General features: G+C 37.0%; 1 protein-coding gene across 2 annotated transcripts in view; it reads left to right on the top strand.

The window, feature by feature from the left end:
• Nucleotides 1-26,257, top strand: part of LOC149085782 (nuclear pore membrane glycoprotein 210-like) — a 164,243-nt gene continuing 137,986 nt past the window's right edge. Inside the window, exons 1-8 of one of the 2 annotated variants that reach the window (XM_089232180.1) lie at nt 1-304; nt 5,588-5,730; nt 9,877-10,008; nt 17,987-18,074; nt 19,603-19,753; nt 19,853-19,982; nt 21,362-21,490; nt 24,786-24,854. In XM_089232180.1, the coding sequence (XP_089088306.1) occupies nt 141-304; nt 5,588-5,730; nt 9,877-10,008; nt 17,987-18,074; nt 19,603-19,753; nt 19,853-19,982; nt 21,362-21,490; nt 24,786-24,854 (1,006 nt within the window). In that variant the 5' untranslated portion in view covers nt 1-140. The remainder of the gene's footprint in view (nt 305-5,587; nt 5,731-9,876; nt 10,009-17,986; nt 18,075-19,602; nt 19,754-19,852; nt 19,983-21,361; nt 21,491-24,785; nt 24,855-26,257) is intronic. The other variant, XM_089232181.1, reaches the window with a different exon arrangement.

Below are 26,257 nucleotides of genomic sequence, written 5' to 3'. Positions count from 1 at the left end.
TTTCCGCATATTAAGACAGACCGTGACCGTAGTTGTTAGTGTCTGACCACGCGTTGGTCATTGGCGGTAAACAAAGTTTCGAATTTTCCTTATTATTGATAGGACGGTGTTTGAAATAATTGGCCTCTTCATTGAAAGGCATGGAGAGGATTATGACGGTATTATGGCTGACGGCGGTGCTCGCTGCGAATTTCATGGCCGCCAACAGCAAGCTCAACGTCCCTAGGATCCTACTTCCTTATAATTCCGGCAATCCTACCAACTATACCTTGGAAGCTGAAGCTGTTAATAGATGTTACAAATGGTAAACTCCACTCGTTATATAAAACAATGAAATAATGCGTTCAATATGATATATGTATTCAATAACACAGGCTTTCAATAACAGTTTCTATTTATAACATGGTTGTATTCAGTGCCCCAACATACACGGAGTGCCTTTGGGGTTCCACGACCAGGGTAAATAATTAGTTTTGCCTCGAATATAGAGCGTGGGGCCCCTCGAATGAGTGCCCTACTTGTTCCCATGTGGAAATCGGTGCTAGATTGAGGTGTAAAATTGTTAATGACAGTTTACGTATTGTTGTATTATGCTTGTATTTATGGTCGAACTTACACTCTGGGGGGGACTAGCCTCCAAGGCTGAGCAGCTATCCAGGGTTCCAAGACTAGGATCAAAGACGTTTTGGTTAAGCCTCGTGTTTAAAGGTGAATGCAACTACTAATCTGAATGAATCTACTCCGGGTGAATACCCCCCACTTGTCTCAATGCCCCCCCACTTGCCTCAAAGTTTCGAATTTTCCTTATTATTGATAGGATGGTGTTTAAAATAATTGGCCTCTTCATTGAAAGGCATGAAGAGGATTATGACGGTATTATGGCTGACGGCGGTGCTCGCTGCGAATTTCATGGCCGCCAACAGCAAGCTCAACGTCCCTAGGATCCTACTTCCTTATAATTCCTACTTCCTAGGCTGAGCAGCTATCCTAGGCTGAGCAACTTCCTTATAATTCCTACTTCCTAGGCTGAGCAGCTATCCTTATAATTCCTACTTCCTAGGCTGAGCAGCTATCCTTATAATTCCTACTTCCTAGGCTGAGCAGCTATCCAGGGTTCCAAGACTAGGATCAAAGACGTTTTGGTTAAGCCTCATGTTTAAAGGTGAATGCAACTACTAATCTGAATGAATCTACTCCGGGTGAATACCCCCACTTGCCTCAATGCGGAAACTGGTGCTGGATTGTTAGAAAACATACTCAACCCATAGCCTGCGTGTTGAACATGACCCTTGAATCCATTATATAAAGCCTGCGACCTCAAATCAAATTTTATAAAAACAAACTTAGCAGTACATTTAGGGATCAGTAAGTGACTAACGGTGTAGTTCCATATCAATTAAAGTGACCAATGGTACTCTAAGTTGTACTCTAATTTACCTGGGACCCAGGTTCAAAAAATCTGGTCCTTTTTGGGTGAAGGTGGGTCCCTTTCAAAAAGATCTTCAAAACAATTATGCCCTCCCATAATTCACTGGTATCTCTATGAATTTTCTTCCAGCATGCACCAGTCTTTGATCACCTGCTTATATTTCTTCGTTAAGACTGAGCGGTGGATCCTGTTCTGGGTAGGGAAAGAAGGTATCTGTGAGTCAGGAATAATTCATTTCTAAAAACATGTTCTATCCAAAGGTTCATTTACTTTCATTGTCTACTAATAGGAAAAGCTTGCAAAGAAGCTCATTAGCACTGACAATTTAACGTATGGAATTCAGCACGTGTAACAAATATACAGTTAATCCCACTTATAACGTTTCTCCCATTTAGAACTTTTCCCCACTAAGTACAACTTATTTTCGTGGTCCTGACAATAAGTAATTCTCTTTAAGGATTTCCCGTTAAAAGTGTTTTCTTGTATTTTTTAATGACTTTTTTTGCCGCCTGTTCCTCCCCCTCCCAATCGCGGCCCTGAACTGGTAATGCGTGCACTTGAAGTTTAATGTATACATATTTGTGTTGTAGGTCTGTGTGATCGCCATGGCAGCCAGAAGTTTTTTTCAAAGGAATAGCTAACTCAAAATTTGGAAACCTTAGGAAATCATATTTTTAGCCGATGACCATTGCTCAATCGCGGGTTTCAAACTCTGATTTTCACCAAAAGCAAAATTTGGGGGGAGGGTTCCCCCCAACGAGCAAGGAAATAGAAACTCAAAAACTTGATAATGACATGGCTCTTCGTTCAGGGAAGAAACTAGATATCCCTCATTTTATTCTTCAAAAACCGGTGTGTATGTCATTGCAATACAGTTCAAAGTAGTAAAATTACTTTTTCAAGGTTACACGATCATAATACATGGTGAAAAAATTTTTACTCCCAATTTTTTTTTGTTCTTACAACTAGGAAAGCGCGCTGGAGGACGTGTGAACAAAATTTTTATGCATCCTTTTCCGAAATTCCAAGTACTTGATGTGTTATAGCGTGTCAATGGCGTGTCTGCTGGATATGTGCCATGGACCACTTAATTGAAGTGAGAATGTGCTGCAGGCCATTTAAGTGACCTGGAACAGCAGCCCAGGTTACTTAAGTGATCGGGAACAGCACTCCGAGTCACTTAAAGTGATCTGTAAATTTGCTGCAGACCATTTAATTGAAATAAAAATGTGTCACAGGTCAATTAAGTGATCTGGAATTATGCTTCAAAGGTGCTGTAAAGTGATCTATAATATGCGCCACAAACCACTTGAATAATCTGATGCAATGTATGAAATGTTGCATTTCTGAATTCATATCGCGCAGATCCAAATTGCGAGACAGCAAAATTAAAACAAAAGTCATTTCTAACAAAAACTTTTTTTTTTTTACTATTAACAATTAAATACTTTTAACGTTAAGAGTCAAGTTCATCGGTTCGCTAGACAATTTTACCGATCTAAACATTTTATGCATCGAAGTTATATTGCAATGAAATTTTCTGATCTCACCCAAAAGATCTAGTAGTCCACAGTTCTCAATATAAAATTGAGCATTCCAGTCTTCTCTTTGATGATGCAAGAATCATCAGCTTTCCTCACTACAGGGTTTAAGCTGGATAAAAAATTCCTTTCGCAAAAAAAACAAAAATGGGGGGAAAAGCTATTGCAAAATGCTACAATGCTAATTAATGATTGATGGTTGGATGTCTACTCGTTTCGTACCTCCTGTATGCATTTTTGTAAAAGTGGCTGCTACTACTTTCGCATTCTACGATTTTCTTTTGCATTTTGCGAAAAATGTGACCGTAGCTTAAACCCTGCCTCACTAACCAGTTCATCAGCTATGGACGCGAAGCTATGCCGTAGATGAATCAACCAAGTTCCAGAGTGGTTATCCAATGGGAGTTTCGTCAAACTGTGTCACCTCTCCAAGCCTTAGTGTGTTGTCATAGAGGCTCTTCCAATTTCCAGTCTTCATCGGACGCTCTCAATCACAACGACCCGACATGTTAACGTTGGAATCAACAATGACTGTCTTAGCAAAAGGACCCTTATTGTCCTCAACGAGATCCCCCCCCCCCCACTTGGTCTGCAATAGAATTTGAAGTAAACATTATTTTATAAAATACCAGCAGGTAAAAGTACCTCAGCATGATTAATTAGCAAATTCACTTCATGTTAGCTTTATTCGGAAAGAGCAGATCGCAACTGACTTGAAACAAGTATTTATACATCAAGGAACTGGTATTTTTCACGGCATAATCAGATTACCTGTAGGCCTACCTTACGTCTCAGGATACAAAAAATATGTCACAGTCAAAATATCAGTGGAATTTACATATTTCAAATTGAAACAATCGGTACTCCTAAATGACAACAAAACAGCTGAGAAGAGACTGTTGCAATCGCTCATCATACGGCAATCGTGATCTGCCTTTGGGAAAACAAAGGTAAATATTTATACATATTCTGATAACCAAAACTACCGATCAGATTGAATCAAAGGTGGACTTTTGCGCTGGGGTCTAATGATACGTTACACTTGGAAAGTGCAGCTTTGTGTATTTTTATAAATTTCGGTTTGTGGTCGCAGGTCACAGGTTGAGTATGTGCACTAAAACATAATTTTTTTTTGTGTTCCTATTCTCCTGCCTATAACCCTCGCAAATCAGGTCTGGGTGTAGAAAAATAGTCTGCAAACAGTGGTATACTGTGTGAGCGTACTGGGAATTTACCAGTCAAAATCGGACTCCAAAGAAGGCTGTTTTACATTGTTCTGTAACAAGTCCTCGGCTGATCATAGCTATATAGTTCATGAGAAAACAATGCAACATGCGTTTTCCTCACATACACATTTGGGTCCCATGTAGGAGACTAGCAACTTTTGTATGCTCCCCCCCCCCCTCCGTACAATGTATTCTTTGTGTTCGTGCCTGTCTTCAACTGCGTTCTTCATAGCCGAGGAACTGGAATTCTTGTGGTTTTCTTTTCAGCTGAAATTAGTTACATCATGTTACGCCGAAAGGTGGTTCCACACCCGCACCACTATGGAATTCTGAGCCGTGCAAAAACCAGTTTTTGGTGGCAAAATCACCTCAAAAACAAATTTCTGAGTGGCTGGCATTGCAGATGTGGATCCAGTTTAATGCCAATACCGTTTGATGAATAAAATATGTAATGAGAACTTGAAAACATGGGGAAAAATCATCACTATAACGGGCAATTTCCATTGTTAGTAAATTTTAGTTTTCCGCGCATAAGTAAAAATAATTGGGGGAGGGCTGGCGGTGGAGAACTTTTTGTTTCAAAAATTTATGAATGGAACAGCTTTGGTATAAGGGACACGCCAAATTGGCAACTTTTTTCCGGCGATAAGTTGCCGTCGTTGGCGCATTCTGGTTCGGTGTTGTTCTGCTGGGTTGTTGCTGTTCTGAAAAATTCTAGCAGGTGGCGTTAGTTGTTGTAGCGCGTCTTTTCAAATAGCCGTACAGTCATTTTGTCGTTTGTGCTTGTTCCGAGTGTTTGAATTCAGGTTGTATTGTTCCCTTTTTTTTTCCTTTATTTAAACAGTGCCCGTATTTTATTTATACCCTGATCGCTTTATTATTTATACCCTGATCGCTTTATTATTTATACCCTGATCGCTTTATTATTTATACCCTGATCGCTTTATTATTTAAACAATGCCCGGGTTTTATTTAAACCCTGATTGATTTATTATTTAAACAACGGTCCGGGCTTTATTTTTAACAATGGCCCGATTTTATTTAAACAACGGTCTGGGCTTCATTTAAACAATGCCCAGGTTTTATTAAAACCCTGATCGATTTATTTTTATCCACAGTTTTATTTTTTAAACAATCCAGAGCTTATTTTTGTTTATACCATTTGTTTTTTACTGTTTTCTATGCTGGCGATTTTTTTTTCTGGCGCATGTAGTGTCTGGCAGCTGTTTCTCGAACCGTCGGACATATTTGGCGTCAGAAAAAAAATCGCCAAAAATTGCCAACCTTTCCCTTATACCAAAGCTGTTCCTTTATGAATTATAAATGAAATAGTCAGTTTTAGGCATGAAATGTTCAGAATGCATGAACCTTGTGCTTTTCCCTTTCTCCAGGACCGTCTCCAGATATGACTTGATCAGTGTTACTCCTCTGCCAAATAAAGGTGAATCTGATACCTGCACAACAAGAGCAGTCGTTTCTTCGATTTCCAGGTATCCCAAGAAAGAGAATGCCATTGTTATGGCAGAGGACGAGAGTAAGAAGTTTCAATATTTAGTTTGTTCAAGGATGATATTTCTTGCAGTTAATTTTTTATGATTGTCTTTGAAGACCTGTGCAAATGACTTGATGTTCAATATATTTGTATACTGTATTCACAATGTGGTTCCCAAATTTGAGGTGTAAATGTGTGATCTGATCTCCCCCACAAAAAAGTCTTGTCTCAGAGCATAACAGGCCTACAAAGATACAATTATTCAGTCATTGCATTTCATAGTTAGAAAAACTGATGGCAGATGGCAGCACTACATACAAGCATTACTCAGATACATACTTTTATCAGGTTCAACACGTACATGCATGTTCCTAAACGTACAAATTCGTTAGAAGCTTTGCAGAAGAATATGCTGATGTGTGGTAAGATTGATGGAACTAATCTGCTGTCCATTGGCTTGAAAGTCTGACAAATTGCACATATTTGCAAAACTCGAAATATCAAACAATTTGCTACAACTTGATCAATATTAATGGTGATAAAAAAAATAAAATTTACTCTGAAGTGCCGGAAAAACTGGTACACCCACTTATATAAGGTTGTGCAAGTGCCCCCCCCCCCCAAGCACTTTGAACTGGCAACACAATGCGACATGGACTCAACTAATGTGTGACAGTGTCCTCATGGTAATTTACACCATGATTCTCTCAGGGTGCGAGGTTATTTTGTATAGTACATTGCAAGGTATCTCGTATGTGCTTGATAATGTTCATTTCTAGGGGATTTAAGTGACCTAAGAGGGATACTGAAGTCAGAAGGGTGTCCTTGGAGCCATTCAGTAGGAGCTTCTGATGTGTAAGGTGTTGCATTGTCCTTGTTGGAAATGCCCAATCTTTTTGGAATACCCACAGGATATGATTGGTGTAAGTCAGTGATTCCAGTGGGCGTTAGCGCTCCCTGGGGGCGATGGAATGTTCCAGGGGGGGGGGCGGTAGAAGCTACGGGTATAGCATAGGATTCTATGGGTTAGATCAGTGTTTCCCAAACTTATTCAGCCCATTGGCCCCTTTTCAAAAACAAAATTTCTCATCGCCCTCCTGGAAGGGATGTTAAAAACACACATTAAAAAGTTGAACGATGCAGCGACGAATTTTTGATTTTTTTTGCATATACTATGCAAACATAGTATAAAAAGGGTTAAAAGTTCTAAAATAATTACAATTAAGAAAAAATTAGTGAAAAAAAACTACAGTAAACTTCATTGCAAAACAAAAAAAATTAAATTTGTGAATTATAAAATTATAAACATGCATATAACACAAAACATATGCATTTAGTTGCATTTATTGTGGTCAAAGTAATATTCACATCTCACAAAAAATATCCATTAATATTAAAATTATTAAAAAATACAGATGCAAAACTACAATTGTTACTTAGTTTTAATAAAAATAATTTTATTATTAATAGATGTTTCCCAGGTGTGATGATTGTTGCTTGGTTTTACTAAGCTGAGTTCTCAAATCCTCACAATTGAATATCTGTAGGTGATTTCGATTTTTGTCGAAAGATTTGTGACTGCATTGAAACGTCTCGCACATGAAAAATGTTCAGCTACATTAGTACCTCTCAATAACGGACACTCACGATAGGGCCGTCTTAAGAGCATCATGGAACCCCTCCCCCCCTCCCGTTAAGTGATTTTTCTGAGGCCCTACATGGAAACTTCTCAAAAAATTAAACTACTTCTCGTTTTTCTGAGCCCCCCCCCTCTTTTCTTCAGGAGCCCATGCGTTAAGACAGCACTGACTCACGGGACCGAAAATTTTCGCCGAGTCTCGTGTATATGGGACGACAAGCAACTTTATGCCTCCTCCCCCCCCCCACAATATTTTTTTCATGTCGCGCCTCTGATAGATAGTACTGCCCAAGTGGGGCTTACTTAAGTCATGAAAATCGGTCAATATAAGAGGATTTAGTAATATCAAAATTTTGATGAAAAAAAATACATTATTGTACTTACGGCGTGGATTCAACAAACATCTTCCGCATTACATTAGTTTCTGTTGACATGCAGGGCAGAGTTGTCGTGGTATTTATCATTGATGGTTTTTACCGTCTTGATGAAAACATATTTTTCCCGCTGTTTTTACCACCTTTAGGGAAAAAAATCAGTTTCTGCTATTATTTGAAAAGAAAATGTATCCACTTTTTCCCTTACAAAATGCATAATTCTGATACAATGTCTTGTGAATACAGAACACTAAAATTATTATATTCTTACAAGCATGCGTATTGAAGTATAATTTGCTCATTTGATCTTATTGTATAAATTCTCTTGCCATGAAGCAGGGCTTGAAAAGTCTCAGTATACTTGTACACGTTGTCAGCCCGTTCCGGTTTGAGACCGTTCTCGTAAGTACGTAAGCGAATACCATTCCCTGATTTCAATTGTGTTGTGTTGCGTTTATAAAGTATAACCCAGGCAAAGTTTACACAAAGTAGTCATACACGAGATGCTGGAAGTTAATTAGTTTATTTACACTGTAGTTAATTGAATTAATGCAAATTGTATTTCTCATGTCATCAACTCTTCTCACTGTTCATAATGTTCAGCTGCAATGTCGCGGGCCTGAAGGCACTCTGGTGAACATGCCACACTCATCAAATGACCTGGAAAACTGATTTGTCACAATACAGATTTGTCTCTCTCTGCTGTAAGTAATATGGTGAAATATGGGCACAATTTATTTGTTGAAATTTTACCCTGGGCTCCACGTCTTCATAAACTGATATATATATATATATATTCATTGTTTATCAGGTTGTGTTCCCAGCCCGAAGCAATGCATTGAAAATTCCAGTTTCTTCTGCAAATTTTTCCATCAAATTACATCCATAGTTTGAATTTTACAGACAAAACATTTTTTCCAAATTTTTCTTCAATTATCATTTTTCCTTAACCTCTATTTAGCACTCAGCGTGGCTACACAGGTTGAATAGATGCTCAGGACATTGATTCTCGCACTAGTAGACAGAGAGTGGCTTTTATTATTGAAATGGAAAAGAGCACCAAAAGCGTGTCACATGAATGATTTTGACCATCTGTAGTGGGGGAAAGGATGCGCAGTGCCATTACCTGGTGCTCTTGTACACCCATAAGATTACAGATTTGTGATACATGTACAAAAACCCATAGTTTAAAAAAATTGATTGCAGATTTCAGCACTACACATAAGCATTACACAGAAACAAACTTAATGGAAGGTTCATTATACGTACACACACATTTCAACATGTACCAATTTGTTAGAAGATCCACAGAGGAATATGGATGAGGTGCATGTCTGATTTAGTAGTATAATTAGAACACAGTGAATTACTCATCACTAAAAATTACAAATGCAAATAGACTGTTAATCAGGAAGTCTGCTGTTGGAACTAGTAACTCATAGTGATCTAATTTAATATCAATTTGATACACAGTATTTTTACATAGTCAGAGGCCACACAAAATCATCTTGTGGGCCAGTTGTTGGCTACTAGATATAAAAAATGTGTATTTTCAGTGGGTAGCAAACGTCAGAAGTTTTGCTATAATGTTGACAAAATTCTGAAAATATCAGTTTTTTTCGGTCTTTCTTCAAAAATCAAAATAAAGATGGTTTACTATTGCTTATTATTGCACATGCTTCTTATAAACATTACTTTAAGGATAGGCACAGGATAAGTGACATTATTCTCCCCTAGACTTTCCCAATATTTACATATGTTGCATGTGCAGCAAAGTGTCTGACAGACTCTATTAATCTTTTACTGCCACGAACGTTATTCAATCAGAACTTACATTTTAAAGCTTTCCGAATGGCTAGACAAATATTTGTGTAAAATTCTTTTTAATAAGTGGAAAAACCCTAAATTGTCCATAATATCATGGAATCGGGGCAGAGACAAACCATTATTCAACACAGTTGTCACCTCGTACTATCCTCTTTATGATTGTGAAGAAATTAATTTCTATGTGTGTTAGATGTGTTCAAAAATTCTTTCATTACCTATTATTTTGATGACATTTTAATTCTCTCTATAAACTATCCATGATTAAATCAATTATTGATTTCATGTAGGCTCAGGTAGAACATTGGTTCTTAGAAAATAATTTTTGGATATTTTTTTCATGTTTGCTAGGAACGGGCCAATTTTTACGATGTGATGTCATAATTGATGTGATCCATTCGATAGAGATATTCACCACAACTCGTGTGCTTTTCTTAGAAGATGCTCCTGAAATCTTTGAAGTCGTGGCTAAGAATGAGGAAGGTAAGTTTGTCTTATGTATTTTTGCTTTTTGATGAACAGAAGCATTGTTATAGAACAGAAGCAATATTGTTTTTCATGTTTCTGTTTATTTTTTTATTTTATTCCTTAATTAGGTTGTAATTTTTCAATCACCTGTACAGGCATCATTTGCCTCTAAATCAGTGCTACCCTAGGAGCCATTCAAGTATTACTCAGCAATTTTTCAGCCCCATCAGCAAAATTTTGTCATCTCTGCCCCTACTTCTGATCACATATCGGTGGGATCAGAGATTTTCCATGGTGGGGGGGGGGGAGACATAGGAGGGCTCCTGCTTCCTCCCAACGCATAGCTGCCAAGTCTCCCGAATTTTTCGGGAATCTCCCGAATTTTAGCTTATCGCTCGACCTCCCGAATTTTTGCGAAAATCACAGAAATCCCTAATTGTCCCTAAACATTCCCTACTTCGTTAAAAAAATCCCCACTTATGAAAACAATCCCTAAGAAATTTCTTGTGGGGCATGAAGCCTCTTTTTTTTCCCTTTCGAAATGACGTTACTCGTCGTAAATGGGGAAATTCCCTTTTTAAGGAAGTTTTACAAACCCTCTGATGGTAACAAGAAAGTTGTTTGTCTTATCCTGCAGGGAAGTGGCTTAGCAGCCAATAGTCCTGGATAATAATTGAAGATTATAGTGACGCGCATATGGTCAAAATTTATTTTGTTGAAGTTACGTACGTGCGATATAACAAAGCATGAATACTGATAAGCAAAAATATATTTAATCAATTTTAAAGATACTTATTCCGATGAATTTCCTTTCATCAAACGTTCCAGAAGAGGGCCGACTTTTCCTTTTTGTACAAGTTGTGTTACGGACATAAACATCGATCATGTGAAATGAAAAAAAAACCAAGCAAGTGTCACAAAAAGTCAGTGTTCTTCAAAAATTGACAGTGTTTTCCTTCATCTTCCAATGATTTTGGGGTCATTCGCGCAGAATGTTTGTTCACAGCGTTTCTGAATGAACACAATATTTATTTTTACATCATTGAAGTTATGGCCTTCACTGACAGTGACAAGTTCACTTGTTTTTTGCGTAGGAATTTTATTCCCAAGGGTTTAACTTCCATGTGAGTAAAATCCCTATTTTAATTTGACTTCAGTTTTTAATAGGGATTTTATTCCCTACGCTTTAACTTTTATGTTTGGAAAATCCCTATTTTATTTGTAAAAATCCCTATTGTATTTATGAGGGAGTGGTTTTAGCATAAAATACGGGTTTGCACGAAAATCTCCCGAATTTTCATTTTGAAAAGTTGGCAGCTATGCCAACGATCAAAATATCATTTATTTAAATGCAAAAAATATTTCTTTCAAAAATCAAAATTGTGAAAGAAAACTTCGTTATATGTCGTTATAATCAGTTTCTGTTTTACTTCAATGCTATTTGAAGGCTAAGAACATAAAATTTCTCTTTAAGAAATTCATTGTGACCCACCCTCTAAGCCATAAATGCTAAATTTATGGCCCACGGACCAAATGTGGCATAATTCCAGAGTATTTAGGTGGCCTGTGGCACATTTTCAGATCACTCAAGTAGGCCCATGGCACATTTTTCAAATGACACAAGTAGGCCCGTGGCACATTTTTCAAATGACACAAGTAGGCCTGTGGCACATTTTTCAGATCCCACAAATAGGCCTGTGACATATTCACATAACTTAAGTGACCCGCGACACAGTTCCAGAACACTTAAGTGACCCGCGACACAGTTCCAGAACACTTAAGCGATCTGTTGCACATTTAGAAATCCCTTGAGTGACAGTTGGCACAGTTTTAGAGCATTTAAGCGACCCCCCAATGCAGCTTTACATCACTCGAGCTACCTTGACACATTCCCAGATTACTTGAGTGATACATGGCATAATTACTGGTCACTTGAATGATTCGTGGCAGAGTTCAAGAGTACTTAAGCAGCCCATACACATTTTTAGATCACCTGAAGGATCCACGAAACATTTAGAGATCACTAAAGTGGCTCTCTAGGAGACATCAATAGAGAGATTGTCAGTTCAGGTTCCCACCTACCACAGTTCAGGATGCCATTAAGAATATTTTATATTTTTATAAAGGGTGGTTGATAACATAAGCATCATCCAAACCCCCCTCCTTGTCAGTAAATCGGAAATCTTCTCCCCCATCGATGCTGACGTAATACTTGAATGACTCCCTAACTTTGTGATGTTGCTAGTCCCCCATAGTGAATGTTAATGTACCACAGACCTTCTGTAGTGGCACTCTGCAGACCTCCCACAGCGGCACTCTGTAGACCTCCTGTAGCAAAGTTTTCTCCCATAAAATCCAAAAATGTATTATTTTTCATAATTTGCATATTATAAAATTTGTGATTTCTCATCACTAAATGTGTCATCCATACAATGGTAGTAAATAAAACTGATACTTGAACTGCTTACAAAGTAATCGCGGCCCCCCCAGGGGTTAGCAGAACACAGGTTGAAAAATGCTTCTCTGGATGGAAAATATGTTTCTCATTAAAATTTTTCTGTACATTCAAAATGAATAAATTTGATCTGATTGATAAAAAATTTGTAATAATGAAGGATTTCACATGTTTTGATGCTTTCTTGGTACCTTTATCAAAAGTTAACACTGGAATACACTTGTGCTGATCTTAAACTTTTACGATGAAATGACAGTTTTCTGTTGTCTCTATTGTTTAAAGCTGGTTGTTCACTAGTACTACTACATCGCACATGCACCTTGTGAATATTCTTTGCTGAACATCAGAACAAATTTATATATGTCAGGATCTGCGTGTATGTCCCCCAAAACAGAATATGCCGAAATTTGAACGTTCGTCGCAGAACAGTTTGGAAGAATTTAAAGGAAAAGCTGAAAACACTATTATGGGGATTTTTACTGCAAAAAAAATTCTGTCAACAGAGGGCTCATAGCAGAACAATGGAAATCATTCTGCTTTGCAGGTGTATGTATGCTCTACACTGTACCTAACCAGGGTGTCTATCATCATGGGAAAGTCACGGAATGAGAAGGTCTCGGAATGAGGGAAGTCCCAAAAAAGTCACAAAATTTTAGTGAAGGTCATGGATTTTTTTATTTTCAGGCAATCTTTTTTTTTTTTTATTTTTTCCCTAAAATTCAGGCTTTGAAGCTGTGGCATTCAATATTTTTTCTTTCTAAGGTTTCTTTTCTCTCTTTTTTTTTTGCCCTGGAGAGATGAATGGGTGAGTAGCAACAAAAAAGAACAATGTCAATGTGCAGGGTGGGGCAAAAAAGCTATTTAACCTAGATGAACAAAAAAAACCCTTTTATTTCTTTGCTTGTAGGGACCTTTCAACATCTGCAATATTCCCTTAAAGCAGTGTTCTCAGGATGATTCCTGAGGGGGGGGGGGTTGACTAGCACAACAGGAGTCCTTTTGGGAACAATATTGGCTTTCCATAGAAAGGACATGATCTTCCCCCACCTCATGGAGCAGGGTTGTTGGATCTTTGTTGGGTCCGCAAGTCAGTTTTCACAGGATGGTAGCTCTGTATTGAATTTATAGCATGAAAAAACACAATGATGGTGATTGTTCCAGGCCTCATGGCTGCAGCCCTGTTACCCTATCCTTGAGGGGGGGGGGCAGGTGGAAAGGCATAAATTTCTCCCCCTCCCGCAAAGGAAGAATTTTTTTTAAATAATTACCATCCATTTTTTTTAAAAATTGCATTAATCTTTACCGACTAGCTATAGAGACAGACGAAATCGTATTATACAATACAATACAAATATACAAATACAACGCCACAACAGGCAAATTGCCCAACGAGGTGGCTGACTTAAGAACATCATGGATCCCGAGCCATTTTTTTGGAGGCCCTACCTACTACTGCTACACCACACATGCACCCTGCGGAACCCCCCAACGAATCGGTACATGCGGGAATGTACGTGTGGTGAAACCTGATGTGAAGTTTTTTTTTTGTTTCTCTGTAATGCTTGTTATGTGTAGTGCTGCCATCTGCCACCAGTTTTTCTAACTATGAGTGAAGTGTTATGATTGAATGATTTATCGTTGTAGGACTGTTGCTCTCTGTGGCGAGACTTTTTAACGGGGAGTTCGGCTCGCATTTGCACCTTGAAGTTGGGAACCACAGAAAACCAACTTCAGCCGACCACCACTGTGGGGTTCGAACCCGGATCCTCGCATCGCGAGTCCGTCACTATAATGACGTCCGTATACGCATATGACAGAATGTGAGAGTTCAAGAGCAGACAAACATCAGACTCACACATTCACCATTAATTGTCTTGCGGCGCAACATTTAGGTCAAATTTAAAGGAATACCACAGTGTTTCTAAAAGTGTGCTGCTTCGTGGTTCCTAGGAACGTCATGGCAAGCTGAAAATATTGATTTGTGCAACTATTTATGCTTTGACGCTCTTTTATTTGGGAAAATAATTGCTAAACCTTTGGAGAGCTGCTGTTGAACCATGAATTACATAAGGGAGGCATCTGACAAAAAGAAATATTGGAATACGGTAGCAAGCTTGCGATCTCAGACAGACAATAAAGCTTGACGATAAAGCAAATAACAAGTGTCTAATATCGGACTTCGAAAAATGTGAATAGGAAAAGGAATACAAGAAATCTGTCCTTCCGAAGGGCTCTGGGTTGGCCTAGTCGAGGCCTTCACGATTTCCCTTCATTTAGTTCTTACTGAAGTAAGAGGAGTAAAATGAACATCGTGAAGGCCCCGGTCTAGTGCAGTGTTTCAAAACTGCCAGGTCCGGACATCGGCCAAATCGGGCTGTGAGTAGTTTGTTGTTTCATTTTTATCCATTTATTTGCCATTAATCGTGTGTATGGTCGGGACTTCCAATCAAGAAAAACAAGTGAACCTTGATGGGGATTCCGAAGGTTGTGAACCACATCCTGCTGTAAAGCCCCTAAGCTGAGATCTTCAACGAGCCCAAGCCAGATTTTTATGGGCCCCCATTGATAGTGTGGGGGGATAAAAAATTGAGAAATATCTTGAATCCCCAGGCTGGAACCCCCTGCCAGCCCCCTACTCTGCTTCCCTATGCAGTTTAATGGGGCATTGACTCAGAATTGGAAAATCAGCCAGACTATGTTTGTACCCTTACACAATAGTTTTGGCTCTCGTATATAAGAAATGTTTCTTTTAATTTTATTTTACCTGCTCTGATATGTTTTGTCTGCGCCTGGTAATGCAATCAGTAAAGAAATGGACTTATTCTTGCACATTCTATTTAGACTGCGTTTTCTTCTGATGCGCATCGATTCCGACAATAAACTGTTGATTTTGGCAATCGGCGCAGATCATTAAACCGATCAAACAAACTTCTCGATCACTTACATCTCACTGAATTCAATGTTGTTCGTCTTTTTTGCTCTGTTTTGAGCTGCTGTTGTGCACATGGCTTAATATCGATCAGTAGTTGTGCTCAGTAGTTTTGCTTTCGCAAGATGTTTTTCAAACTTGTGTGGCCGTGCCTGTGGCGCTTTTTTTGGAAAGTTTCATTGTAGGTGCCAAAGGAACTCCGATACAAAAAAAAGCATGGGGTTAGGGTTGCCAGATGCCTGTATATACTACCCAAGGGCTTATGCTAGGATGGATTGCATTGGATATATTCATGATCTACTGAGGGCTTAAGCAATCTTGCAAAGTTGGTTGAAGGCATGGGTGAGGATACAGAGAGGGAGTATTAAGTCACATAAGCCACCTCTGCAAAAACATACGCGGCTACAGGTTGTTTCTCAAACTGGGACGGGAGGGGGAACCAATCACCACCTTCTACTCTTCTGCCTATGCCAATAATTTTTTTTAATTGGGGGAGCGATCCCCCAATTTTATATAATATTTATATTCTTAGAATAGGAGTTTATTTTTGTGGGTATGAACTAAACACATATGTTATGAACAATTGTGTTTTTGTCATCAGAAATTATTGCAGTAGAACTTCCATAACAGGCACACTGTAAGTGGAAACCTGTTAATAAACATTTTTGAAGTCTGTTTGTCTGAAGTTGTTTACAGATTTTTGCTAGATGAAAGTCCCAATGTATTTCAAGAATCATTCTATAGATTTCGTTTGAATGCACATATCCAATACAAAGACTGATAGTTATTTTGCTTTACTTATTCCCAAATATCACTGAGGTGGCTACACATAAAGAAAATAATTCTAAATTATATCCTATTGTTACATACAGTAGACCCCTGTTACAGAGCTACTCTCCTCTCTACTTAGTGTCAGAAATTTTCTGTCAACGAATCTTTTTCGTGAAACAAAGATTGCAACAGGGTTTGCAGTATATGCCCACTGTAATGTCCAAGTCATTATAGTGCCAGAATTCTGTGAAATTTATTGTGGTGTTTAGTCAAGGTTTGATTGCCATCACATAGCTGCCAAGTCTCCTGAATTTCTACTCCTCCTGGACTCCTGAAAAATTGCCATATCTCCCAAATTTTGATTGTGATTGTAAAAAATCCTTACATTTTGAGGGAAAAATTATTCTCAAACAATTCACTAGGGAAAAATACATTTGTTTTCATCTTAATGCCTGAAATGATGTCACAAGTGTAATGTAAATTGTCACAATTGCATCAAACAAAAAAATACTTCATTTTTGTGAGAAAGACGAAATTTGCCAAACTGCCAGCATCAATTCAGCCTTCCGTCTGAAATTAGAAAGATATTTCATATTTGCTTTGACCTCATGGCCCATACATCCCATTTTGGACAAGATGGTGATTTTTTTGTTGGCGTTTGTTGAGAATAGTAATGCCAGGCAATTTATTAACCCAGCCTTTCTCAACCGCTGGTCTGCAGCCCGGTACCAGGTCCTGATATTAGTCAAACTAGGCTGTGGATGATTCACTTGTTTCATTCATTTCTCCTAGCTATGATATACCCAGCACGATCCAGGCTTTCTTGAATTACTGGGAGGATTGAAAAAGGTACAAACTATTATAAAGGCATATACATGTCTGAAACGCTTTTCTAAGGAACCATGGTAACCAAAGTAAACATTCCAAAAGTGATTGTTGAGGCCAGGAAACCATTGTTGCTTCAGATTTTTGCACATTCTCCCAGCTCTGACAAACTTTTAAAGTAGCCTATTGTTCAAGTTGGGCCCGTTTGGTACATATGTAAAATTTGTGTGTGGAGACAATAATTCTAAAATTGTAGATTTGTATAGAGAACACACACAGACAGACAGAAAATAAATTTTATATATATAGATTAGTCATGTGTATGAGTGGGCCTGCACTCTCAAAAAAGAAATCAACTGGGCCTGGGATTCCCAAGGTTGAGAACCTCTGATTTAACCTACTAGTTTGCGATAATTTGCAATGGCTTGTACCCTTATGTTTTAAGAAAGAGAAAAATCCCTACAATTTTGCTTTTGTTGATGAAAAATCCCTATATTGTTTTTAAAAATCATTTTTATATTTTTGTACGGAATTCTGATTTGCTCGAAAAATCCCTAATTCTCATTCTGCAAAGTTGGCAGCTATGCCATCATGATAAGTAGCTATAATGAAAAATAGAGGTAACTGTTGTAATCATGGCATCTCCTTGGCAAGTTTGAAGAAACTGTGGGTGTTATCTTATATATATGAATTGCCGGAAGTAGGAAGGTTGACTCTAACTAGGATTGACAAACATATAAATGTTTGAATTATATACATCTTATAACTTTTTTGCCCATTTTATGATGAAAGCTAACCAAATTTTATTTTGGTGTAATTAATTCTACCAGTTGATTCATGAACATGAAAAGCTTTTGTTTTGGTCTGTATTTTGTTTCTTAATTGCATGCATGGTGGTAAATGCTTATGACTATTTATGTTTATTTCATGACTGTGAGTGTTTGTTTCACGTGTGGATATTCATGTTAGACATTCAATTGCTCCAGTGAACTTAATTTGGCATTTAATTTCAGGGAATAAGTTTTCCAGTCTGAACGGGCTTGCTTTTCAATGGACTCTAGAAGGATATAGATATTCGTCCGATGTTCATGGTGTTGTGAGGTAAACAGATTTTTTCGCATCTCTAATCACTAATTATACACCATCAATGTATGTGGCATATTGGTATTACATTTACAGAAAAGAACAGGCCTTTGCGCTCGCAAATTAGAATGTTATATGAGATTATCTGTTCAAGGCGGATTTCTGTCTTATAGAATGGCCATCTTAGTTATCACTATATATTTTTAAAATGTTAATTTGGTGCTTTTTACTGCATCCTGAAAGAGTTAACAAAATAAAACAAACGAACATTATCAATTCATTGTTTGAGGCTTTCATGGCCGGCGTTAAATGAGTTGCAAACGGTTTCCGGGTTATTAGGCCATGGTCTGGGGCAGTGTTTCCCAAAGTGGTCAATATCGCCCCCTGGTGGGCGATGGAATGGTCCAAGGGGGGCGATAGAACCTACTGATTTAACAAAGGATCCTATGGGGTTACTTCAGTTGGGGGGCGATGAGAGGAAAAAATTTCTGATGAAGGGGGCGATGGAACAAAAAGTTTGGGAGACTATGGTCTAGGGCAGTGGTTCTCAACCTTTGGAAGCCCGCGGCCCGGTTTCATTTATTTTTGTAAGTGGAAGGCCTGGTCAAACACATGATTAACAGAGCATGAATGGGGGGAAAGGAAATGGCAGATCAGTCGCTGCCGGTAAGAATGATGTCACGGCCCGGCGGTTGAGAAACACTGGTCTAGGGGATTTTCTTCCTGACGTTTAGCCCATTTCAACCTTTTGCTGTGGAGACTTACATCCAAATAACCTCAAATGATATCTGCCACAGATGTGGGCGAAACGGCAGGAAGAAAATCTCCTAGACCATGGCCTAATATCCCGGAAACTGTTTGCAAGTCATTATAAATTCAGTTTGCGTTATGCTCACTCAGGCGCATATACATTAAAGTGTGGATCATGCAACGTAAGCATTCACAATTGGATGTTCAGTAATTTGTACGGTGTTGTAAATGATTCTTGAGCTGTTTGAACTGATCCACCTGGAATCTGTTTTTTTCAACAAACAGTTTGTGTGCTCACGAACAGATTACAACCGCTGCATGGGTCATACATTGTAAGATCAAATGTTAACGTATATAATAATGCCTTTACATGCTAAGTGAATTTCTTTTAAATATAAAAGATGCACACACAGTAGCTTGCGTCAGCATGCACAAGTTATAGTGCATCAAATACCAGAAGAAGTTTTGGAAAAAAACTGTAAAAGTTTGTCATAAATCCCATGATGATTTCATTTCAGAAATCAAGGAAATCATTAAATTGGGAGGTTGTGACGATTACAAACTGACTCTTTGCAAAAAGCTTTTGAAATAAGAAAAGTTCTAAATTAGTTTAGTATCAACACATCAAAGTGCTTATAGAATGGCCTTCTCAGTAATTTAAAACTTGAGTATTAATATTTCTTCTTCTATGAGAATATTTTGTAATATTCCTCATTCGGAATTATATAAAGAATAACTCCTGTGGGGTGTAATTTCATGAAAACACCAATCACCTGGTTTTTTCTCCCCCTCTTAGGTTTCTTAAATTTCGTGATTCCGAGTATGAAATCCCACCCGGGATAGATTTTTGGGAGCAGCAGAATATGCATGGTTCAATGGTGTTGATGGAAGGATCTAAAACTGGATCAGCAAAAGTGGCTGTCAGGCTTGCAGATCGATTGTATCAGGTAAATTTTTTATTGTAATTGAAAGATACATTTTTTTCCCCCTTTTTGTACTTTATTTGAGCTTATATATATCATTGCTAATTTTTTTGCTGATCATAGGATGTTGAGCCGCATGAAGTGAGCCTGGTTATAGTTGCAAACCTGAATCTAATACCTTCTGTTGTATACCTTTTGCCTGGTGCAGAAGCCCGATTTCAGTTGGAATTGTTCAAGCAAGGAAAAGCATATCGTATGTGTTCAAAAATATTTTCTTTTATTTTTCAAAGAGCTTACGCTTTCCTTAGAGAAAACTTTGAAATGTTTGTTTAGCAATTGCATGAGCGAGATTATTTTGTATGCCAAAGAGGTTTGACTGCCTTTTTGCTTAGCATACAGTTTCAGAAAATGGGTGCTATAATATGTGTGAATTCTGTAACTTTTTTCTCAAATCTATTCTGAATAATTGGGGTTAAAGGCCAACATAGATGTCTCAAATGTTTAAATTAATGTGTCTAACCAAAATAAATGAAGACAAGGGCTTCACTCACACACACACACACACATAAAAAACAAAAATACACACAAACACACTGGACTTTAGCCAATTTCTTAGGAGCAAATTTTCGTTTCCAGCGAAAAACATAGTTTTTTTTACATTTCTGAGATTTGGTGACCCCATTATATGTTAATAGACACCGTCAAAGGGACGTTTTGCAACAAGCCCTCGACTGACTAAAAATGTTCTGCGATAAAAATTCCCATAATAGTGTTTTTCTAGATTTTCCTTAAAAATTTATGGAATAACAATGTATGGCACAGAACATTGTTATTCCATAAATTTCTCTCTGTGAACTGTATCCTGCATTATAATTCCAGGTAATACGGTAAATATTTAAGGAGAATTGCCTCTTACTAAATCTATACGGGGTATTCTGCAAGTTCTAACTCTGCCTTTATCTTATCAACCATTTGTCATAGACGTATGGTTTTATTCTAAAAAATATGCTCAAATGTGTTCAGGAATTTTCCTGTACCAGTTTTGAGAGTGAAAATACAGTGTCACAAAATAAAACTAATTCACAAAATAATCTTTTTTGATTTCCTTTATTCTTTTTCAAGAAAGGATAGATAATCTCGTCCTATTTTGAGGTATAATGAGGGCACCTCAAAGAGCACTTGCGCTGACTGATACAGATTTACCATTAAGAAATTGCCTACTGTTTTCCAAATATGAAATCTATGTTGGGTACTAATTTTTTTTTGAATATGGAGGAAATTTTTATTTCACAGTAAAATCTATTAACAATTTTCAGGAGATAAGAGAAAATTATTGTCATGACTGATTTATCATAAGTAGGAATATAATTTCTGACTAAGGAAATAGCTCCAAAGAGTAATAGTGTTGTATAAATGATTACTACGAATGGCAGTGACAGTGTTATATCCTGGTGACCTACCTATCCTGATAAAATTAATATGAGCCTATCTACCAGTACAAAAATGGTTCCTAAACCTGAAGGAAAAATAGTGTTATTTTTCTTTGTCAAGTCTTGATGGATGGTAGGATTATGTTTATGATATCTTTATTGTACTGAGGGTATATGAATTTTTCCCCTTACAATTTTCCAGATGTTCCTTTACCTTCGGAGCAATATTATTTGAAAGTTGAAGACACAGAGATATCGTCATTGGATCCATCTACTTCGACTGTGATGGCCAAGAAGTACGGGTCGACAAATGTAGTTGTCAAAGATGAATGTATCCTTTGTGTTATGACGTACTCAACTTATTTCCCCCCTCATTAGCCTGAATGCCAGGAAGTGCAAAGTACAGGTTTCAGGTCATTTTTAAATACTGTAATTTCCTTCAATATTTCACTTGATTATGTAATAGAATAATGTTGTTCTAGAAAGTTTTATTAATATTAATCATTCAGGTGAGTAGAATGTTGAAATTTGAGTTATGAATATCAGAAGATTTTCAACACTTTAGCGTCCGTCGAATGAATTTATATATTTTTTTGTTTTCACGTGATCACACACACACAGAGTTGTACGTCCCAGTGAGTGTTTATTTTAGATAAAACAGCACAAAAATGTCAAAGCGAAAATGACAAGCAAACAAATTTTTTACTAAGGAAACAGTTATTTTCCGGATATGCTGAGGTGAACTCGGAAGGAAAAGCCATCACGCCTCCACCAGGACTCGAACCCAGACCCTCTTGCATACCAGGCAAGCATGCTACCATCTACGCCACTGTAGACATGACCCTGCCTTCCTTATTGGCTGAGAAAAAGGCATCTATCTCTCTAAATTTTTTACTGATCTGTTGTCTTACCAAAAAATTTTTTTAAAGTAAACCATGCCATCTTTTCTCATGCAGCAATTACTTTTTCTGATTATAATTATGTAACTTCCTAATCAATTTTTAGCATGGTTCATCGTCCCCATTCCCCTCCCCCTCCCCCCGTGAATTGGAAAGCGAGCTGTGTTATGGTTTCTTTTGGATAGTGGATTTTTTTTTTCTTCTTGCGTTGGCAGGCCTACAGTGCAAATCACAGATCACTGCATATTATCTGCAGCTTTCTTTTTTCCCCACAAGAGAGGTTGAAAATAAAAATAAATAGTTGAAAAAATAATCCACAATTAAACCCTTTCATATTATGAAGAAATAAAATATGAAAATGTTTTGGCAGGTCATTTTAGTTCTAATTAAGGCTTATATTTTTTCAAAAATAGTTTAACCCATGATTTAATTTACCTGGTACTTGAAAGTTTTGTTACCAATATAACGCTTACAATAAAGATAAAAAATACTAATATATTTTAATACATAATGAATATTTATTTCACTGCAAAGAAAGCCATAATTTGTTTAGGGATCATTTTGTAAAAGCAGTATTTTATTGCATTACACGAAAGTGTAATGCAGTTAAATACTTTTACAGGAGTGAAACATCTAACTGAATTTTATTAACATATTTAAAAACTTCCCACACTTGTGCTGCCATCTGATAGTCATAAAGTAATACAGCCTTTATACTTCAAAATGCCAACTCTCAACAACGTATGTAAGAGATGTTATGGGTATCGTCATTGCTGAAAGGGTTAACTTTTTCAAGATGAATGTTCGCATATGGGAGTCGCAAGATAATTTTTTTTTCTAAAAATTGATGATTCAACAAACCCTTTCATTCTTTAAGATTAAATAGTGAAACAGATTTCTCCACCTGATGTTTGATTGTGTGCATTATATGCTGCTACAGATTATAGCAGTGGTTATTAACAAACTCGGAGGGAGTTTCAAGGGGTCTGGGATTACTTGAAAAAACAACTCATTGCTTCTACTTTGCTATGTATTGAATATTTTGTGAAGGCGTTTGTGAAAACACAAAGTTAAGAGCCCACGGATTATAGGACAACTTTTTGTCTATATTTTACAACCACTTTATCAGTTATCATTTACTTTGAATTTCAAATAGAAATTGAAATTGATCTTGCTTTTTTAAATTTATGTTGGTTGAAGTTTTAAATTTTTTTAAATATTATACACCTGTTTTATTCATATGATATTGGCGGCAAGTTCAAAAGAGCAACTCAGAAAAATGCATTTTTGAGTTATGTAGGCTGGCCATAAGAAAGTGGAAAATGCTTCTACATATTTCAAAACAACAACTCCCAACTCTGCTTATACGCTGCCTACTGTAATTAAATAAGAGTTGATTCTCCCATTTAATTCCATACAAAGTGAATCGTGAAATTGCAGAATTCTCAAAACATGGAATTTTTAGTTGTTGCAGGAGTGGAAACTCTTCACCAATTAGTGCCACACTGTGCCAAAATTAACATCTTGTTCCATCCTACTCCAATAGTGCATTTTTGTATTTTTCTGCACCAGGTAGCCAAAATAGATTTGGCTCAGTTTGCCCAGAGTTGCGGAAAAGGATGGCAAAAAAATTTTGTTTATGACTGAAACGAAACTATTCTTTTCAAGAGGAACATGTTTTATTCCGCTGTACTCATTAGCATTCACTAAAGTGTGAACTCTGTACTTTAGGACCACTTCCTTTTCTCTGCAGTCGTGCAATCTTGTGACTTTGAAAAATCTAAATCTTTGTTGGAAAGTAGTTTGACTACTGTTAAGTACAGTACTGTATTGGTAAAAAACTCACAGGCTATGTATTACCATGTGTGCTTTTCACACTTTGCAAGCGTTATACATTTTTTTTTATTTGAATGAAAATTTTTTATCTAAAAATATTTGGTTTTTATTTATCCTTCGCAACTTTACCACAAGAATGATTTTTTTTAGAACAAAACATGCTGAACCCCGACAATCCATCTGATCTCTCCTTGAAAGAGTTGTTGGAAGGCCAGATAAATTTACAAAATTAGAAAGACTAATTTTTTGAAATCGATTTTCAGATTTTCCCAGAAACCCAGATAACACCATATAAATTAAAATACTAGCCAGTTGTTTCAGTGATTTGTCATTGGGTGCACATTTTCTATTAACCATAAAGTGATTAATTAAAGTGATCTATACTTTTGTTAGAAGTGAAACAATACAATTTTGTATGAAAGAGATCAAATTTGAAATTTTTGGTTTAATTTGTATTCTGTAAAGGGTATATTTTTCAGATTCAGAATTTTGTGAAGAGTCCAGAAAACAAACCCAAATTTTGACTAGGCACACCCTATTAATCCCAAAATACCAAAATTTGCATGTGCACTAATGGGCAGGAAATTACTGTATCTGGTGTCAAGAATTGATTGATTTGGCCAGTTTGAACCTTGTATGCTTTCTGTATCTCAGGCTGTTGTTTGTTTCAAATGGCTTGTATTCTGTTTTGCTATGAGGATGTTTGTTTATTAAAAGTGTGAGATACACTGAGATCTGATCCTTGATGAATCTCATTCATTATATGTGGCATGTCAACTGATATGATATATTTTTTTAAGTGAAGACACATATGAATAAAACATTTCAACGAAATTTAATTTTCTTTTTTAATATTCATTTTCATATATTTTCCTAAATTTTTTGTCTCAGACATATCAGCAGAGGAATCTGCTTATTTGCCATCCTCAGTTGTACATGTTACAGTTGCATCTTATATGAGTTAGTACTTTTTTTTTTAATACCTTATCAGAAAGTCAAAATGCAATGGCTAGTATTTATTCAAAACATTTTTATTTCACAAAACCTTCACTACAAACTGTTTACTGGTTCATGGGTTATTTTTATGTATAATTACCACCATTGTCCACACAGTTTTGAAGTCTGGATACTAGATTCTGTATCCCAATGTCATAGAAATCCACTGTCAGTCAGGAAACATCTTTTATAGGTGCTAATATTTGTAGAAGTTTGGTGCAAAGTTCATCAATTTCATTTTGTGTGTGTTAACGGTTTAAGTACCCAGTGCACACGTTTTCCGTTTTCCAATATTACAGCAACAATCTCATCCCCGAAGCAGAATATATCAAAAACTGTGAGGTATATCACAAAATAATTTTGGGGGAATTTAAAAAAAGAAAAGTACTTTTCTGTATAGAAAAAACTGTTGTGAGAATTTTTATCACAGAACATTTTCAGTCAGCTGAGTGCTCTTTACAGAGCAATGTGAAATATTCAGCTTTTTTTGGGAGCTTCAAAAAGTGTTGTATTAGACACTTCCATATAGGTCTATACAAGTTGAATGGTGCCACTATCCGAGATGTAACTAGGGCCACAGATTTGGGAATTCTCATTAGCAAACAGCTTAAGTTTTCTGGACATTGTTCAGTGGCAGTCAAAAAAGCAACTAGGATGCTCAGTTTAATTTTCAAAAAGGTCTGTTCACGTTCTCCTAAAGTCATTCTTCTGCTTTTCCAAGGTTTAGTTCATCCTGGACTGGAGTATATTGAAAGGTTTTGGAGATCATGTCTACAGAGGGACATAGACTTGGTAAAAGGGTGCAGAGAAGAGTTACATGTATCCTTGTTGGCACACGGGTTAAGTTATGATGAGAGACTTTATTTTTTGAATGCTTACATTGGATGAACGAGGTGTTGGGGGAGATGATTATTGAAGTGTGTTCAAAATTTTCAATGGGATGGACCATGAATTATTAGTATGCCACCAATTGACTGCTTTTACAAGGGTACACCAGTATCAGTTGGTAAGGTACAATTCTAGGATATTGTGTCGCAGGGAATGTTTTTCTAATAGGGTTGTATGGAATAGCTTACTTCCCCCCCCCCCAAAGGTAGTAAATGCTAACACGATTGACAAGTTTAAAAAGAAATACGATAAACATGCTGGGGTAAATCGAGAAGCTATCCATACTTAGAATGAGACAACCAAAAGTATTCTTTATGGGCATTGTATAATATTTTTATGTATATATGTTGTTTCTAGTTTTTGTAATTGCATTTTTAATTGGGTGGTTGTATTTTTCAAATATGTGAGATCCACATTTGTTATGGGCAAATTTTTCTCAGCCACCTCGTTGGGCATTTTGCCTGTTGTGATGTGGTATT

This window comes from Pholcus phalangioides, unplaced genomic scaffold, assembly GCF_987345545.1.
Source record: "Pholcus phalangioides strain wild (caught in Gottingen) unplaced genomic scaffold, Ppha-v1.0 ptg000005l_1, whole genome shotgun sequence".
In the NCBI taxonomy this organism is placed as follows: Eukaryota; Metazoa; Arthropoda; class Arachnida; order Araneae; family Pholcidae; genus Pholcus; species Pholcus phalangioides.
The sequence above is the reverse complement of the archived record's forward strand: the minus strand, read 5'-3'. Positions and strand labels throughout refer to the sequence as shown.